Below are 19,503 nucleotides of genomic sequence, written 5' to 3'. Positions count from 1 at the left end.
GGTGCCTCATGCCTGTAATCCCAGCACTTTGTGAAGCTGAGGAGGGCGGATCATGAGGTAAAGAGATCGAGACCATCCTGGCCAACATGCTGAAACCCTGTCTCCACTAAAAATACAAAAATAAGCTGGGCATGGTGGCACGCACCTATAGTCCCAGCTATTCGGGAGGCTGAGGCAGGAGAATCGCTTGAACCCAGGAGGTGGAGGTTGCAGTAAGCTGAGATTGTGCCACTGCACTCCAGCCTGGCGACACAGCGAGATTCTGTCTCAAAAACAAACAAACAAACAAAAAACAAAGATAGGGCTGGGTGCGGTGGCTCATGCCTGTAATCCCAGCACTTTAAGAGGCGGAGGCGGGCAGATCACTTGAGGTCAGGAGTTCGAGACCATCCTGGGGGAAACTCCGTCTCTACTAAAAATACAAAAATAAGCTGGGCATGGTGGCGTGTTATCTGTAATCCCAGCTACTCAGGAGGCTGAGGCAGGAGGATCGCTTGAACCTGGGAGACTGAGGTTGCAGTGAGCCGAGATTGCATCACTGCACTCCAGTCGGGGTGACAGAGTGAGACTCTGTCTCAAAAACAAAACAAAACAAAACAAAAAACGAAGATGGGTTGAGCACAGTGGCTCACGACTGTAATCCTAGCACTTTGGGAGGGTGAGGCAGGAGGATTTCTTGAGGCCAGGAGTTTGAGACCAGCCTGGGCAACATAGCAAGACCCCTGTCTCTGCAAAAAAATTTAACAGTTAGCTCGGAGTAATGACATGTGCCTGTGGTCCCAGCAGCTATTCAGGAGACAGAGGCAGAGGCAGGCGATTTGCTTTAGCCCAGGAAGTCAAGGTTGCAGCAATCCATGATTGCACCACGGCATTCCAGCCTGGGTGACACAGCAAGGCTCTCTCAAAAAACAAAACAAAGATAGGGCTGGGCGTGGTGGCTCACGCCTGTAATCCCAGCACTTTGGGAGGCCGAGGCGGGCGGATCACGAGGTCAGGAAATCGACACCTCCTGGCTAACACGGTGAAAACCCATCTCTACTAAAAATACAAAAACAAAATTAGCTGGGCATGGTGGCGGGCACCTGTAGTCCCAGCTACTCGGGAGGCTGAGGCAGGAGAATGGCGTGAACCCGGGAGGCGGAGCTTGCAGTGAGCCGAGATCGCGCCACTGCATTCCAGCCTGGATGACAGAGTGAGACTCCGTCTCCAAAAAAAAAAAAAAACAAAGAAAAGCTGGGCGCGGTGGCTCACGCCTGTAATCCCGGCACTTTGGGAGGCCGAGGTGGGCGGATCACGAGATCAGGAGATCAAGACCATCCTGGCTAACACGGTGAAATCCCGTCTCTACTAAAAATACAAAAAATTAGCCAGGTGTGGTGGCGGACGCCTGTGGTCCCAGCTACTTGGGAGGCTGAGGCAGGAGAATGGCATGAACCCGGGAGGCGGAGCTTGCAGTGAGCCAAGATCGTGCCACTGCACTCCAGCCTGGGCAACAGAGCGAGACTCCGTCTCAAGAAAACAAAACAAAAAACCAGAAAGATGGGGAGGGTCTTGTATTATGTTACACTACCACAAAACTAGCAACTGCAAGTAACTAACACAGTGAGGATCGGTCATTATATGCACTGGAAAATTTTTAAAAATACTTGTTACTACTGCTAGGGGAAAAAAATCCATTTTTTCTGAAAGAGCTATCAGCCACATTTCAGGCAGTTTAATATTAGCCCATTTGGGGGCACTAGTTTTTGTTTTTTGTTTTGTTTTTTTTTTTTTTGAGACGGAGTCGTGAGGCACCACACCCAGCCATTGGAGCACTAGTTATTTTTTTAAAAACTCAACAAGATAGTTGAGTGAACACAATGTATTTCTTATGCCTTTGGGTCAAACACGCACATGTGCACACACACATGCCGTTTTATTTTATTCTAAAGCAGTCACATTAGGGGGTAAAATGAAGCCATTCTTTTCATAACATCGATAAGACTAAATGGCATTTCAATCACCAAAAACCATGAAACTATCCTAGATCTTTGAATCTAGTTGATAATTATTTTCCTCAACTGAAGGTTCTACACGAAGGCATTAATTATTTGCTCCCGATTCCTTATGTAACAAATTTGCCATCTATTGGCATAAAAGAGAAAAATTATCTTAGAAGACAAGGAAGCTTACCTGCATGATGTTTTAAGATTCTGTAAGTTCTGACTTTGCAGATTCTCTCTCTTGTTTCTGTAACTCCTCCTGTGCTTGGGGTGTGATCGCTTTATCTGATTCACTGTGCACTTTTCCTTCCTGCAATTCTACTTCCTGGGCATCCTCCTTCTCTTTTTGTTTTGGTCCATTTGTATCTGGGGACTCTTTGGTTAAGCCTCCTGAGGCATCAGTATCAGCCAGGGCTGAGTTCTGGTTTTCAGGGTCATCAACATCATCACCTTTTTCATCTTCTTTTGGTTCAACTAGTGACTTCTCTATTCTTTCTGCTAACAAGGCATGACCATCATCTTCTGGCACAGACTTTGTTCCAGCTCCACCGCCCTCTTCCTCAGATGGGAGGACGACTTCTTCCAGCTGCTGATCATTTACAGTGGAACCTTCTACCTCAACAGTCATGGTCTTTTCTGAGGCTTCACTCATGTCTTTGGAAATACCAGAATGTGCTTGTCCCACTGCGGTTGACTCTGACTCCTCTTTGGCTGAAGTAATTGGTGTTTCATCCTGTGCAGAGGCCTGAGGTTCCTCTCCTTCTTTCTCCGTTTCCTGTCCAGCGTCCTGGCTGTCAGCTTTTATCACGTGAGCTTGTGTCTGTAACTCAGACGTCAACATTTCGGTGGCTGTTTCTTCTGTACGTACAAACTGGTCAACGGCTGTCTGAATGATGTTTTGGACAAGTTTACTGCTTTTGGTCTCAAGTTCCAAAATCCCATTTTCAGGCTCTAAATCCTCCTCAATTGCTACACTCACTTTGACCTCCTGGCAAGCAACCTGCTCATCGACTTCATCTGACTTCCACTTCAGTGATGTGGTTTTCTCTCCTTCCAGGTCGGAACTTAAGCCTTTTTTGGTAGTAGCAGATACTATCACTGGTGTCGATTTTGCCTGACAGTCGGGCCCTGTGGGCACAACATCTTCCCCTGGATGAGCGGCAAAGTCTTCATTTTTTTCAGAGGATTTCTCTTCCAGAACTAAATGTGCGACTGCAGGCTCCAACGTTTCACCTGTTTCTAAAATGTTGGCAGTTTCTCCTAAGACCTTTTCCTCCTCTGCAGCAGCTGTTAGAGTGAATGATGCCTCAGAGCTCTGAACTTGAATTTTGGTGCATACTGCCTCCTCTTGACCTAGGCAGGGAGGAGGGCTTCCTTCCAAACTGCTGACTTCCTTTGCCCCATCTATGATGGTCACATTCACTGTCTGGAGGAGCTGCTTACTGACCTCTTCAGATACGGTAACAGCTGTTTCGTGCTCAAGCTTCTCTTCATTCACATGGGTTGGCTCTGCTTCTGTTTTCTCCCTTTCGACTTGAACTACCATCTCTCTCTCCACGGGGGATGGAGCAGACTTAGCGTGACTCTGCAGTTCAAGAGCATCATCCTTTTTACGTTCAGCTTCTTCTGTCCCTTCATCTTTAAGGGCAACTTCAGTGACCTTTTCCCGACTGACTGTTATGCCTGTGTCTATAGACCCCTCAAGTCCTTCGACAAATGGTACGTCTTTGGTTTTCTCATCAGCATACTGGTCAGCCTCTTGAGTCCCCTCAGTCTTTGACAGAATGGATACAGTTTCCACCGACACCTCTTTATCTGTATGCTCTAGAGTGTCTTCCATCTTTGATTGTTCTTTAGTTTCTTCCTGGAACACAAAACTGGAAGGTGCTGGAGGCCTCTCTTTCTGTGCAGGAACTGCCTCTGCTTCTGTGCCCCCTGACTGGGTACCAGATGCGACCTCATTCTCCTCATGGATTTCCACAATCTCGTCTTTCTGGGTTGTGCCTGGCGCATCAAAGTCTGCTACGGGGGTGCTTCCATCAGTCTCACTGTCTGTAGGGGTTTCCACCGAGTCAGGGGGGATAGCCTGTTCCATCACCATCTCCTGTGATTTTACCCCAGCTAAGGTTTCGGCTTGACAAGTGGTTACAAGCTCACTGGACTCTATGCTCTCTGTGACTTGAGGAGCTTTTTCAAAGCTTTCTGGGGTGGTCTGCCCCACCACCTTCCCTTGTGTAAAAGGCTCAGTTTTTGCCTCCTGAGCATCTACCTTCAACACCACATCCGTCTCTTTCTTCAGACCCGGCACTTCAGCATGCTCTTCTGGTCTTTCTGCCTCTGCTCTCTGCACAGGCTGAAGCGCGTCTTCTGGCCCACCAGTGCCAGGCAGCTGGGATTCCTCTTTCACTTTTTCTGCCACTGCCTGGAGGACCTCTTGAGTCCGCCTCTCTTGCTCTTCTATGTCAGGTACGCCACCTTCCACCTCCTGCACCGGAGTGGCCTCCTCTGTGGTGTCTGGGGAGTCGGTTAACTGGGAGACTGCTGACACCATTTCTGTGGTCTCTTCAGCAGCAGATGCTTCGGTTCCTTCTTCAGCACTCAATGGCCCTGCAGTTTCTGCAGCTGTCACAGCTTCGGGGGTCAATTCCACCTCGCTAACGACCGTGTCGCCCCGGGCCTCTCTGTTCTCTGGCAGAGGTTCAGTAACCGTGGGGGGTTCTTCTTCTGCAATTACTTCTCTTTCCAATACCTCCTCAGTTAACAGTGCGGCTTCAGCTTCTACTTGTTCAAGAGGTTCTGTCACTGAAGCAGATATCCAAGAAGGAGACCTTTCTTCAATAATGGTAGCTGCCCTCGTCCCGTCAACGACAGCTGCTGCCATCATATGAACCTGACTCTCGCTGAGCTCCTTGGACACCTCAGCGGCTGCCTTCTGCTCGGGCTGCTCTGCGCTTTTTTGGGCTTGCTGTGCCTCCATTTTCTCCCTTTCTACAGCATCATACTCAGACAGAGGGACCACGGCCGGGACATCAGAGTCATCTTCGTTGGCCCCTGTTGGCCCTGCGTCTTCAACAGGGGCTTGTTCTTGTTTCCCATCTGGCCTTTTCTTCCTTCGTCCAGGAATAAACTTCTTGATTGAGACCCAGGATTCTTCTTTCCCGGGTTCAGTGTCTGGAGTGGAATGTTCTACACCAGACCCAGCTATGGAGTCTTCGCTTTTCTCTTCCAGCTTGGACTTTGATTTTTTTCTTGGCGTGACTAACCTTTTAAATGACTCCCAGGTGGAAACGCCCTCCCCTTCGGTAGGGCTTCCAGCTTGCTCGGGGGAGGAACTTCCCTGCCCTGGATCATGTTCTTGGGAACCAGCAAGGATCCCTTCTGTCCCCATCTCTTTGTCTTTCCCGGCCTCATCGGCTTTCTGGTGGTCTCCTCCCGTTGCTTTTGGTCCCCCTTCCTCATCAGAAGAGGACCCTTTCCTTGCCCTTTTCTTGGATGATCCCACACAAATTAAAGCTTCCCAAGATACTGAGGTATCCACCTTGCGCTTTGGTTCTTCCGGCTTTGGCTCTTCCATGCTCCCTTTCATTTCTTCTTGCATTTCAGAGGCTGCGCTCTCGGTGGAAGACAAGGTAGCGCTCTTGACCTTGTCCAGCTCATCTTCTTTATCACTTTCCGAAGGCCGTCTAACGCGCTTCTTGGGCGTCACCATCTTTTTGAATGATGCCCAGGGAGTGACACCTTCTCTTTTTTTCTCTCCATCAGAAGTAGCTCCTTCTTCAGCTTCCCCATCCTGCTGCACCTCGGCTAAGCCCTTTTCCAGACACGTGATCTCCTCGGGCTCCTCAGGGGATGACGCAGAGCTCTCGCCCTTTTGCTCCTCGTGGCTGTCCGGAGAATCGGCTGGAACCTGAGTGTGCTCTCCTGATTCCTCGTCTCCTCCTCCTCTTTTCCCTTTCTGTTTCTTTCCAGAAAGCTTTTTTAAGCCAGTGCTGGTAAAAAGCTTCTTTAGTGGACTTCCCTGCACCTTCATTCTCTCCTGTGATGACAGCATTTCCACCTCACTCACAACGCCTTCGGGGGGTTTGGACAGCACCTTCTCATCAGGACTGAGGTCAGCTCCCTGTGTAGGGTCCTCTCCGGAAACACACGTTTCTTTGAGCTTCACCAGCTCCTTGGCAGGTTCGGCTTCCTGAGGTTCTGCATCCATTTCAACCAATTCTTCAGCTGGCACAGACCCTGCTGTTTCTTCCACCTCCGTTTTCTGCTCTTCGGTTCTCTCCTCCACGGTGCTGACGTGGACTTCGGCCACAACCTCTTCTTGGTGGACTTCTATTTTCTCATCAAACACTTCTGTCGCCAACGGAGCAGGTTTCTCTTCAGAAGGTCCCTGCGAGCCACTGACTTGCTCCTCTGAGGGCAGCTCAACTTTCTCATATTCAGCTGATAACCGGGGCTCGTGGGCACTTTCTGCCGGCTCCTGTGGGTGGGCTTGCTCGGAGGCGGTCAGTTTCTCGGAGGCAACCTCTGCCTTTCCGTCTTCTTCTGTGTCTACTTTTTCTGGCTCTTGTTCCTTTTTCTTCTCTGAAGCTTCCACTTCATCCTCTTTCGGCTTCCTGAAACTGGTCTTTTTGCGCCAGCCGGCCCAACCTTGAGTGAAGAATTTTTTGAACGTCGATCCTGTTTCACTGGTCATGGGACTAGTCGGAGATTCTGCAGACTTGCTGGGTTCTTTTTCTTGTTTCTCTTCTCCTTCCTCTTTGCATTCCTCCACTGCTTGGCCAGATTCGGCTGGGGGAGAAATTTCCGCGTGGCTTTGCTCGCGCTTCAGGGTCTCTTCGGGTTTCTCTGTAGATTGTTTGGGTTCGCTTTCTTTGGATGCTGCTTCTCCAGCCCCAAGGCTGGGGTCCTGGTGGTCGCCAGCCCCTGCTGCTCCTTCCCCTTCATCTTTCTTCACAGTGAGTAGCTGGACAGTGTCAGGCTTCTCTGTCTTATCCTTTTTCACAGTGAATTTAAAGCCAACAAACTTAAACACCTTCTTAAATCCAATATCATTAGCCTGGGACTCAGTGGGTTGTGTTAGCTCTTCTAAATTGCTTTCTGAAGAAGGAATCTGTTCGATTATTTCGGGTGTCTCCTCCTGCCCATCATCTGTGACGTCGTGAACAACCGTTGACTTAGCAGCCATCTCTTTATCGGAGTCTCTTTCGCTCACATCTTCAGAGTCTCTCTGTCCAACTATTAACAAAAAGGGGCGGGGGGGTGGGGAGAAGAGAAAAGGTGATTACAATACAAGAAAATTGTTTTTCTCGGACAGGGCCTCACTCCCTTGCCCCGGCTGGAGGGCAGTGGTGTGGTCTCGGCTCACTGCAGCCTCAACCTCCCAGGCTCAAGGAATCCTCCCACCTCAGCATCCCGAGTAGCTGGGACTACAGGCACATGCCACCATGTCCAGCTAAGTTTTTTATTTTCTGTAGAGATGAGATCTCACTTTGTTGTCCAGGCTGCTCTCCAACTGCCGGGCTCAAGTGACCCTCCTGTCTCAGCTTCTCAAAGCAGTGGGATTACAAGTGTGAGCTATAGTGCCTAGCCCAAGAAAATTAACTTTTTTTTTTTTTTTGAGACAGAGTCTCACTCTGTCGCCCAGGCTGGAGCACAGTGGCACGATCTCGGCTCACTGCAACCTCTGCCCTAGGTTCAAGTGATTCTCCCACCTCAGCCTCCTGATTAGCTGGGATTACAGGCGTCTGTCACCATGCCCAGCTAATTTTTTTTGTTGTTGTTTTTTTTGAGATGGAGTCTCACTCTGTCACCCAGGCTGGAGTGCAGAGGCACGATCGCGGCTCACTGCAAGCTCCGCCTCCTGGGTTCACGCCATTCTCCTGCCTCAGCCTCCCGAGTAGCTGGGACTACAGGCGCCCACCACCACGCCCAGCTAATTTTTTTTTTTGTATTTTTAGTAGAGACGGGGTTTCACCGTGTTAGCCAGAGTGGTCTCGATCTTCTGACCTCGTGATCCACCCGCCTCTGCCTCCCAAAGTGCTGGGATTACAGGCGTGAGCCAACACACCCAGTCAATTTTTGTATTTTTAGTATGGGAGGGGTTTCACCATGCTGGCCAGGCTGGTCTTGAGCTCCTGACCTCTAGTGATCCACCCACCTCAGCCTCCCAAAGTGCTGGGATTACAGGCGTGAGCCACTGCACCCAGTGAAAATTAAATATTTTAAAAATATGACCAATTAATACTTTCTTTAATGCGAGGCAATTCAAGGATAAAGTGAGATCTTACAGAGATTTGCAAATCTTAATAGATTAATGTCTACTTCTTTCCAATGACCTTCAAAAATTCAGGTTCAAAGAGAATTATCTGCTCTTTCTGTTGCTTGTTAACGGGAAAGTTGACAAACTTAACTATCAAAAAATTAGTTCCACATAAGTAGTCACGGCACCTCTAAGAGTGAGTCAACCAGGTAGTGTATCTTCTGTTGCAATGTAAGATGGAATCCCACATCACACCCATATTTTAAACAAGAATCCATCAAGTTTTAGATGTAACTTCCCACTTAACAGGAAATATAGGGTTTGAGGAACAAGCTAAAGAACAAACAAGTATCTACACAAATCTAAAGAAGGGGACATTCTATGTGGTAACTAAGTCCGACCTCAACAGGTCCCCAAAAGGGACCAGAGCTCTTTGGAGAAATTCCAGGCTGGGTCAGAGGACGTATGAAGAATATTTTGTTGTAACAGAAAGGAGGTGCTCAAAAGCTGATGGAGGTGTCAAAAGGACACAAGAACTGGCTTGAAGGGGCTCCCAATGCCCAAACTTTAAAGCATAGAAAAGAATAATGGATCCTTTGTATTTTACGAGAGTGACGATTGGGTGTTCATGTGCAATGTGTGCATTGTTACCACGATGGCACGTTACTCGTCTGACGTGAAAAAGAAAAAGAAAGAGAATAATGACATTGATGGGTTACAACACATTGAATAAAAAAAGAATCCATGAATCGAGAGTGATACTAAAAAAGGTAAATGAGGAGAAGGGAGCACTTCTTTAAGGAAAAAAGAAATGTCAATAAATATAGATATAACTTCCACTTTGATCCTCAAAGTCATTATTGTTAGAATTTTAGATTTAGAAAATCACAATTTACAGACACCATTGTAATAACTCATTCAGTGAAGGATCATAAACTGCTAAAACCATCGGGTAAAAGGCTGTCAAGAAACATACATTCAGAATACCAACATACATATTACTTAATTTCAAAAAAATGACCTTGGCAATGGAGAAATCTGACAGGCACCACCTTAACCAAGTGATCACTTTTAACATCCTCAATAATGGGACAGATGCCATCGCGCTTCCTGGTGTGAAACACTGAGAAGGACAAGAATTCATCTACGTGGCATTCCTGACCAAAACGTTTAATGGCATCTAATCACAACGACACAACCAGACAAATCCACAGTGAAGGGCATTCTGCAAAACAACTAGCCTGGCCTGAAATGTCAATGTCACAGAAGGACGAAAATCCAGCAGAAACACAAAAGGATTGGCTGCAAGTAACTTTCAAATAGCTTAGTGGGTGGTGGGGCGGATGATGTGGCTTTCCATAAATGGCGAATAGGTCAAGTGTATATAAGTGTTTACTATATTTTTCCAGGTTTGTAATTTTAAAATCACTGAGGGGAAAAGTCAAGTCAATGTGATTTAATGGGGGGAAGTAGGAGAGAGATGTATTGTGTTAAATTAAGAGATTTAAGGAACACAACAACCAGAGGTACCTGGCATGATCCTGAATTGGATATTTGTTGGGGAAAAACAGCAAAAGGACATTTTTGGGTCTTCTTGGAAAATACTGAGTATGAGATTTGGGATTAGATGAGATGAATTTTAATTGAAATAAAAGGGTAGAGATTTGACTGCAGAAAGCAGGTTACCAAACAGTATATACAATGACCTCATTCTGGCTTAAAAACAACTGTCTCTCATTTCTCTCTCTCTCTCTCTCTCTCTCTCTCTCTCTCTCTCTCTCTCTCTCTCTCACACACACACACACACACACATATACACACACATCCTTCACATATGATCTCTGGGGGATGCGAATGTCATTTATTTTAGTTTTGCTTGTCTGAATATTCTTTTTTCTTTTCTTTTTTTTTTTTTAAGACAGAGTCTCACTCTGTCGCCCAGGCTGCAGTGATGTGATCTGGGCTCACTGCAACCTCCACCTCCCGGGTTCAAGCGATTCCCCTGTCTCAGCCTCCCAAGTAGCTGGGACTAGTGGCATGTGCCACCACACCTGGCTGATGTTTGTATTTTTAGTAAAGATGGGGTTTCACTATGTTGGCCAAGCTGGTCTCGAGAACTCCTGGCCTCAGGTGATCCGCCCGCCTCAGCCTCCCAAAGTGCTGGGATTACAGGCGTGAGCCACTGCCCCCAGCCTCTAATTTTCCATATAGGACATATATCGATTTTTGTACTAAACAAAAAGGTCAATTAAAATGGACACCAAAAAGATCTTAACAAAACCTGCAAAAATATACTTAATGTTTTAAGCACAAATTGAAGGTTAATAATTATAACTAGCCGGGCGCGGTGGCTCACGCCTGTAATTCCAGCACTTTGGGAGGCCGAGGCGGGCAGATCACAAGGTCAGGAGATCGAGACCATCCTGGCTAACACGGTGAAACCCCGTCTCTACTAAAAATACAAAAAATTAGCCAGGCGTGGTGGCAGGCGCCTGTAATCCCAGCTACTCGGGAGGCTGAGGAAGGAGAACGGTGTGAACCCGGGAGGTGGAGGTTGCAGTGAGCTGAGGTTGCAGTGAGCTGAGATCGTGCCACTGCACTCCAGCCTGGGCGACACAGCAAGACTCTGTCCCAAAAAAAAAAAAAAAAATTATAACTAGTACATACAATAAGACTTAGAATACAGCAATAAATACTTGAAATGCAGAAATATTTAGAAATATAGAATGCTTCCCCAAATCCATACATTCCCTCCAATTATATAATCTTATTACTCTGAAAACAATTTAATTTTCTTATTTATGAAATATTATAAATCTATGTCTACAAATTGCCATCATACTACTTATTTGGTTTTATTTTGAAACTGAACCCCAGAAAGTTAAGTAAAAAACTAGGCTGGGTGCGGTGGCTCATCCCTGTAATGCCAGCACTTTGGGAGGTCCAGGCAGGTGGATCATTTGAGGTCAGGAGTTTGAGAGCAGGCTGGCCAACATGGTGAAACCCCGTCTCTACCAAAAATACAAAAACCAGCCAGGCATAGTGGCGGGTGCCTGTAGCCCTAGCTACTCGGGAGGCTGAGGCAGGAGAATCTCTTGAACGTGGGAGGCAGAGGTTGCAGTGAGCCAAGATCATGCCATTGCACTCCAGCCTGGGTAACCGAGCGAGACTGACTCAAAAAACAAATGAACAGACAACAACAACAACAAAACTGCCTAAGGTACCCAACCAAGTCAGGGCAAGAGTGTGACCTAGAGTTTTTTTTTGTCCTTGTACCTTGTTATTCTCTAAGTTATGCTAAAGTTCTTTTTTTCTTTTCAAATATTGCTAGATTTTTGGATATTCATAGATGAATAGGTTATCTGGGCCTCTTATTCTTCAGAGACTCAATAAGGGCCTTTGCTTCAGTGGTGATGCCGTAGAGTCACCATCTGTAACAGCTTCGATAATCAGCAAGGCTCATTTTTTCTGCCATCAGTATCTAAGGTAGCATTTAAAACAAAACATTTTAGTTTTACCTCTGAGAACTAAACATTTCAGATAGCGAAGAAGGTTTCACGAAAAACCCAAGAATCTCATTATTTTGATCCGAGGCACACTCCTAAAGGATTTCCCTTTTCTCTTTATAAAATACACATTTGTGACCAACATTAGACTTAACAAACAATAAGGAAAAATTAAACACATATTAAACTTTGAAGCAAATATTCAAAGAGAAAGAAAAGTCCAGACATCGACGATTTAAACTACTTCTACATTTTAGATATATACACTCTTCCCATTATTTTTTAAAGCATGTATAGTATTCTGAAATAAGAAAATGCTTTAAGTTTCTATTTGTTCCTATTATAAACTGACATTGTGATGAATTTGTTTATAGTTAAATCCAAAGGCTTCCTTAAGTGTACTTCCATGAACTATTTCTTTTTTCTTTTTTTGAGCCAGTCTTCGCTCTGTCACCCACGCTGGAGTGCAGTGGCTCGATCTCAGCTCACTGCAACCTCCGCCTCCTGGGTTCAAGCAATTCTCCTGCCTCAGCTTCCCAATTAGCTGGGATTACAGGCAGCTGCCACCACACTCGGCTAATTTTTGTATTTTTTGTACAGATAAGGTTTCACCATGTTGGCCAGGCTGGTTTCAAACTCCTGACCTCAGGTGATCCGCCTGCCTCAGCCTCCCAAAGTGCTGTGATTACAGGCGTGAGCCACCGTGCCTGGCGGTCACAAAAGAACTTTTTGCAAACACTTCTAATGCAATTTAAGAGATGTGACTTTCCTTTTGAAAAAGTTGGATAAAATAATTGGGAATATACTAGAGAAAAAAGAAAAATTCCAATAACAAACTCTATTCTAGTATGATTTCACTAGTACAGAATACAAACATAAATTACATATCCTGCCAGCAAGCATGTGATTAAAAACAAACACTCATCAACCTCCCTGGAATCAGAAAATGCAGAGACATGTTGCTAATATAGGAGTAGAAAGCTGGTGTCACACAACCATTTCCCCCTCACTATTTTCCCTCCACTCTTAAATCTGTGTTTCCATTGGAAACACTTCTGCTTCATTCTGAAAGGGCCGACATGTTTATAGTCAAAACTAGGGAGATAAAGGTTTGTGAACCAGCTGCCAGCAGGCAGAACAAAACAGCTATTGGGCCGGGCGCTATGGCTCACACCTGTAATCCCAGCACTTTGGGAGGCTGAGGCAGGCGGCTCACTTGAGGTCAGGAGTTCAAGACCACGCTGGCCAAAGTGGTGAAACCCCATCTCTACTAAAAATACAAAAATCAGTAGTGCATGGTGGCGCATGCCTGTAGTCTCAGCTACTTGGGAGGCTGAGGCAGGAGAATCACTTGAACCCGGGAGGTGGAGGTTGCAGTGAGCCGAGATCACACTACTGCACTCCAGCCTGGGCGACTGCCATCAGTATCTAAGGTAGCTGTTACTGAACAGCTATTGATAGTTCAGTACAGCTTAACAATAATCAAATGCTCTCTTTATGTAGAGTAAGTGAGTTATGAGTTGAACACATAATAAAATGTATATAGAAAAATTTTAAGTTGTAATTGGTCAACTAGTCTGCAGTCTCTTTTAACCTAAGTAATCCTAAGAGCTACAATTCTCAGAACAATCTTCTGGCGCCTCCATGCTTTGTGCTTCAGCCTGATTTCGGCCTCCACGTACGCTCTGTGCTGGGGCAATCTACTCACTCCATACAAGGTACCTGCTAAGCAAAGCCTCCTAAAATACCGCTTCTATCACATCAACAGGCTGTGGACTCCTAATGGCTTCAGGGCCTAGAGAATAGTCTTCTAACCTACCTAGTCTGGCAGGTACCTATATCTGTACCCGCGCTGTTGAGATCCTGACCCCAAAACACATGCGATCGTGTGGCCACCCACTGGGCTTGGAACCCGTATTGAAGCCTAGACCGTACTTTCCAGCCTGCCCCGTCACTGGGCTTCACACTCCCCATGGCGCAGCCCAAGTGTTGAGGCCTGTTCCATTCTGTTCTGCGTCCCACACTTTGCCGGCCTCCAGGCCTCACAGTGAGGGCAACTTTGCTAAATCCTGGTGACTTTTTGAGGCCTGGGTCATCCTCGACCTGCCCGGCCGCCCACCTCCCCAGCTGACCGCAGCCACAGCCATGTCCATTCCAACCCCCCGACTCCCCTTTCAAGCGAAAGTCTTCCGGGAGGTAGGCTGCTAGCGCAGAGCGTTTTGGCACCTATGTCACGGGACCCAGAACGAGGCCTTTCCTTTCTGGGGCTGGGGGCTGGGGCAAGATCAAGGGCAGCGGGCGGCTCTACAGCCTGGGCTGGGATGCCAGGGGCGCAGGCCCTTCCCGACCTGTCCCTGCGCGCCTTGGCCAGTAGAGAGGCTTTCCCAAGCCTGGGACGGGAAGGAAGGAGACTGGAAAACCCACACACCCATCTCGGGCCGGTCTTAAGGGACAGTTGGTGGCCCTCGGGATTCCGTGTCCGCCATCGCCGCGGGGCGAACTGCCGCTTGGGTGCACGTGCTACTCACTGCAGAGTTTACTCCACCAGGGCACGGCGCGCGCAGCCCGCCGGCAGGGGCAGCCCAACAGCCGCCCGCGAGGCCCAGCGCGCCCCTGCCGGCTGCCATAGCTCGCGAAAGCCTGGGCCCGGGAAGCCAGTCGCAAACATCACAAAGGACGCAGCCTCCCCGCGCCCGGCGCCAGCCCTCGACCTCCCAGGAAACCCCCGGGGGTCCTGCGGACCGCCCCAGTGGGGTCTCTTCAAACCCAAGCCTGCTGAGGCCGAAAACCATCCTGCTAACCAACTGCCAAGCCGCCGCTGAACTTCCCTGACAGTTAATTAAAAAAAAAAAAAAGGGCCTCGAGGCCCGGCGCGGTGGCTCACGCCTGTAATCCCAGCACTTTGCGAGGCCAAAGCGGGCGGATCACCTGAGATCAGGAGTTAGAGACCAGCCTGGCCAACATGGTGAAACCTCATCTCTACTAAAAATACAAACAAATTAGCCGGGCGTGGTGGCACATGTCTGTAATCCCAGCTACTCGGGAGGCTGAGGCAGGAGAATCGGTTGAACCAGGGAGGCAGAGGTTGCAGTGAGCCGAGATCGTGCCACTGCATTCCAGCCTGGGAGACAGGGCAAGACTGTGTCAAAACAAACAAACAAACAAAAAGGACCTCGACAATGGAGAAATCTGGCAGGCACCACTTTAACCAAGTGATCAGACTTATCCTCGATAATGGAACAGATGTCATCGCGCTTCCTGATGTGAGGCACTCAGAAGGACAAGAATTCATCTTTGCAGCTCTGCTGATCAAAATGTTTAACAGCATCTAACCACGAGGAAACAATCAGATGAATCCACAATGAAGGACGTTCTGCAAAACAACTAGCCTGGCCTGAAATGTCAATGTCACAGAAGGACGAAAATCAAGCAAAAACACAATGGGGTTTTGTCTGGCAATGGCCAAGGCATGGTGGAACCTGCTCGTGGGTTTGGCTTGGTTGTAAAGAGCTTTAAGTTCTTGAGTATTCGCCCATGAGGGTATCAGTCAAGTTCCCATCACAAAGCCATCACTTATAGAGCCTTACGGGCTAGAAGGTGGAGCTCACCTGCTCCCTCCAACTGGGACTTCAAAAATAGTCATCTGTGAGAACGCAAATGGACAGCCACTTGGGAGGACAGTCTGCGGTTTGTTTTCATACTGAACATACTCTTACCATATGATCTGGCAATCATGCTCCTTGGTATTCACCCAAATGAGTTGAAAATTTATGTCCACACAAAACATCTGCACACAGATGTTTATAGCAACTTTATGCATAATTGCCAAAACTTGGAAGCAATCAGATGTCCTTCAATAAGTGAGTGGATAAAGTATGGTATATCCAGACAACTTAATACTATTCAGCACTAAAAAAAAAAACCACCACTGGGTGCGGTGGCTCATGACTGTAATCCAGCACTTTGGGAGGCCGAGGTGGGTGGATCATGAGATCATGAGTTCAAGACCAGCCTGGCCAAGATGGTGAAACCCCGTCTCTACTAAAAAAACCAACCAAACAAAAATTAGCCAGGCATGGTGGCGGGCGCCTGTAATCCCAGCTACTCGGGAGGCTGAGGCAGAGAATTGCTTGAACCCGGGAGACGGGGCTTGCAGTGAGCTGAGATTGCACCACTGCACTCCAGCCTGGGCAACAGAGCGAGACTCTGTCTCAAAAAAGAAAAAGAAAAATTAGTTATCAGGCCATGAAAATACATGGAGGGAACTTAAATGTATATAGCTAAGCAAAAGAAGACACTCTGAGGAAGATACACAGTGTATGATTCCAACTATATGACATTCTGAAAAAGGCAAAACTATGGAGACAGTAAAAAGAGCAGTGGCTGCCAGGGGTTGGGGGGAGGAAGGGATGAATATGTGAAGCACAGATGATTTTTATGGCAGTGAAGCCATTTTGTATGACACTGTAATGGTGGGTACACATCATTATGTATTGGCCCAAATCCACAGAATGTACACCACCAAGAGTGAGCCCTAATGTAAACTATGGACTTTGGGTGATAACCATGTGTCAATGCAGGTTCATTGATTGTAACAAATGACCCATTCTGGTGGGGAATGTTGATAAGGGTTGGGGGAGGCTATGCAGACGTTGGGGCAAGGGACACATGGGAATTCTCCGAACTCTCCACTCAATTTTGCTGTGAACCTGAAACTGCTCTTAAAAATAGTCTTTTTAAAAACGGTCATATGACTTGACCAACGTCATATAGGCGTGTCGTATCTCAGGAGGGCCAAAGGCTGGCTGGGGAGTGCTTAGAGTGAAGGCACTAAAGGAGCAAAATACACAGTTTGTCTTTTTGAAAGAAAAGTCAATTTCATACACTTTTAAAGCATAAACATTCTTATTTTCCATAAATCATTACAACTTTTTATAGTTCATAAGCGCCACTTATGGCAAGAACAAGTATTTCGATATGTCAACTCCTACACTTAGATGGAAAAACTGCTTTATGTCTAATGTGGACAGCAATTTGAATTCTATTTCAGTGTGAAAGGCAGAGTTTATTCACAGTTACAGTCATGCATCGTTTTGAAAAGAGTGCATAAATCCTACCCACCCACTCACAGATAGTGATTCAAAAGATCACCCGAGCATCATTTTACAACCATCAAAGTGAAAGCTGGATAAAGCAAGAATCAATGGGTGCTAAAGTGCTAAATGGAGGAGAGGGGAGGATATTTACATGCTTATTGTTGAAAGGGAGGGAGAAAAGCCCAATTCTACAGTGGAGAAATTGGAAAACACCTTAACATCAGCCTACAAGGGACAGATGGACACTGCGTGCAATACCCTGAGAAGGACACAACATCACCTCTGCAGGATTCTGGCTTAGAATGAGTAACCTATGGCCGGGTGCAGTGGCTCACGCCTGTAATCCCAGCACTTTGGGAGTGCGAGGTAGACGGATCACCTGGAGTCAGGAGTTCGAGACCAGCCTGGCCAATATGGTGAAACCCAGTCTCTAAACACAAAAATTAGCCGGGCGTGGTGGTGGGTGCTTGTAGTCCCAGCTACTCAGGAAGCTGAGGTGGGAGAATCGCTTAAACCCAGGAGGCGGAGGTTGCAGTAAACCCAGATCACGCCACTACACTCCAGCCTGGGCAACAGAGCAACACTCCATCTAGAGAAAAAAAAAAAAAAAAAAAAAGAATGAGTAACCTAACCTAAATTGATGTAGGCAAAAGAAACATCAAATAAGGAATGAGTAGAAATGGGGAGAGAACTTATGCTTTGAACATATCAAAGTCTAAAAGACAAAAGCTATAGAAGTCTTCCAGATTAAAAGAAGCTAAAAAGACACGACAACACAAAATCTCTGACCCTAGGGTGGATATTGTAATGCAAAGAGGAATGCTTTAAAATGGACATAATTAGATTAGCTGACAAAATTAGAAGCAGATTATAGAAAAGTTCTGTAATAACGTAAATGATATTGATAACTGTCAATAACTGTACTGTGGTTATGAAAGGGAATATCCCTATTCTTGGAAAATACACACTGAAATATTTAGGAGTAAAGGACCATGATGTATATAACTTACTTTCAAATGCTTCCCTAATTTTTTTTTTTTTTTTTTTTTTTTTTTTGAGACAAGGTGTCCCTCTATCGCCCAAGCAGGAGTACCATGGCGTCATCTTGGCTCACTGCAGCCTCCGCTTCCAGGGCTCAAGCGATTCTCCAGCCTCAGCCTCCCGAGTAGCTGGGACTACAGGTGTGAGCCACCAACTCTGGCTAGTTTTTGTATTTTTAGTAGACACAGGGGTTTTGCCATGGCTGGCCTTGAACTCCTGAGCTCAAAGCAATCCACCTCAGTCTCCAAAAGTGCTGGGATTACAGGTGTGAGCCACTGTGCCCGGCCTTCTCCAGTGAATTTATTAATATATCTCATACCTACGTGACTTATAACAGAAACCTGTGGACTGATGTTTGTTTTGTTTTCCAACAAAAAGAAAGTAAATATAGCAAGCGAGGGAAAATGTCGACAATATCCCACTATTTGGGATAGGTGAATCTGAGTAAAGGGTATGGGTGTTCTCTGTATTCATTTTAGTTTTCCAACTTTCTGTATGTTTACAGTTATCTTTCTTTCTTTCTTTCTTTCTTTTTGAGACAGAAACTCTTATTGCCTAGGCTGGCGTGCAATGGCGCGATCTCGGCTCACTGCAACCTCCACCTCCTGGGTTCAAGCGATTCTTCTGTCCTAGCCTCCCAAGTAGCTGGGATTACAGGCGCCCGCCGCGACACCCGGCTAATTTTTTGTATTTTTAGTAGAGACGGGGTTTCCATGTCGCTACTAAACTGTAGAGACTGGTCTCGAACTCCTGACCTCAGGTGATCTACCCACCTTGGCGTCTCAAAGTGCTGGGATTACAGGTGTGAGCCACCGGACCTGGCCTGAAGTTATTTTTTTTAAAAAATCACTTGGAAGAATGCACTCGGAATTGCAGATAACTACTAAAAATTATAGAAAACAACAAAATATAGAGTGATGATTTACCCAACCTGATTTTAGAGGAGGATATCCGATATTTGCTTCACATTACATACCATAATATAAATTTTACCTGTGTATTAAACAACAGGAAAACGACTTAACTTTCCCCCACCAAAGAGAGAAAAAGAATTCAGGCAGAGGGGAAGAAAATTAAAGAGCAGAAGTTCTGGGGACAGACTGGTGTTTAAATTTCAGCTGTACCACTTACTAGCACCAGGCCCTCGGGCAAAATCTCTGTTCTTAGACATTTCTCAAAAGAAGACATACAAATGGCAGAGAAACATATGAAAACATTCTCAGCATCACTAATTATCAGAGAAATGCAAATTAAAACCACAATCTTGCACCAGTCAGAATGGCTATTTTTTATTATTTATTTATTTTGAGACGGAGTCTCGCTCTGTCGCCCAGGCTGGAGTGCAGTGGTGTGATCTCAGTTCCACTGCAACCTCCACCTCCTGGGTTCAAGCAATTCTGTCTCAGCCTCTCGAGTAGCTAGGACTACACAGCCACATGCCACCGTGCCTGGCTAATTTTTATATTTTTAGTAGAGACGGGGTTTCACCATGTTGGCCAGGTTGGTCTCGAACTGCTGACTTCAGGTAATCCACCTGCTTCAGCCTCCCAAAGTGCTGGGATTATAGATGTGAGCCACTGTGCCTAGCCAGAATAGCTATTATTAAAAAGTCAAAAAAC

At 46.5% G+C, this 19,503-nt stretch overlaps 1 protein-coding gene and 1 pseudogene across 5 annotated transcripts in view; one reads left to right on the top strand and one right to left on the bottom strand.

Moving 5' to 3' along the window:
• AKAP12 (A-kinase anchoring protein 12) overlaps window positions 1-19,503 on the bottom strand; it is a 116,460-nt gene that overhangs the window by 1,183 nt on the left and 95,774 nt on the right. For 4 of the 5 annotated variants that reach the window (XM_055390858.1, XM_019029572.3, XM_063707955.1 and 1 more), the window contains one exon: window positions 2,173-7,217. In XM_055390858.1, coding sequence (XP_055246833.1) covers window positions 2,185-7,217 — 5,033 coding nt within the window. In that variant the 3' untranslated portion in view covers window positions 2,173-2,184. Of the gene's footprint in view, window positions 1-2,172; window positions 7,218-14,175; window positions 14,426-19,503 lie in introns of those variants that run through there. The other variant, XM_004044830.4, reaches the window with a different exon arrangement.
• Window positions 8,833-8,918, top strand: LOC115935198 (uncharacterized; annotated as a pseudogene).

The sequence above is a fragment of the Gorilla gorilla genome, chromosome 5, assembly GCF_029281585.2.
Source record: "Gorilla gorilla gorilla isolate KB3781 chromosome 5, NHGRI_mGorGor1-v2.1_pri, whole genome shotgun sequence".
Taxonomy (NCBI): Eukaryota; Metazoa; Chordata; class Mammalia; order Primates; family Hominidae; genus Gorilla; species Gorilla gorilla.
The sequence above is the reverse complement of the archived record's forward strand: the minus strand, read 5'-3'. Positions and strand labels throughout refer to the sequence as shown.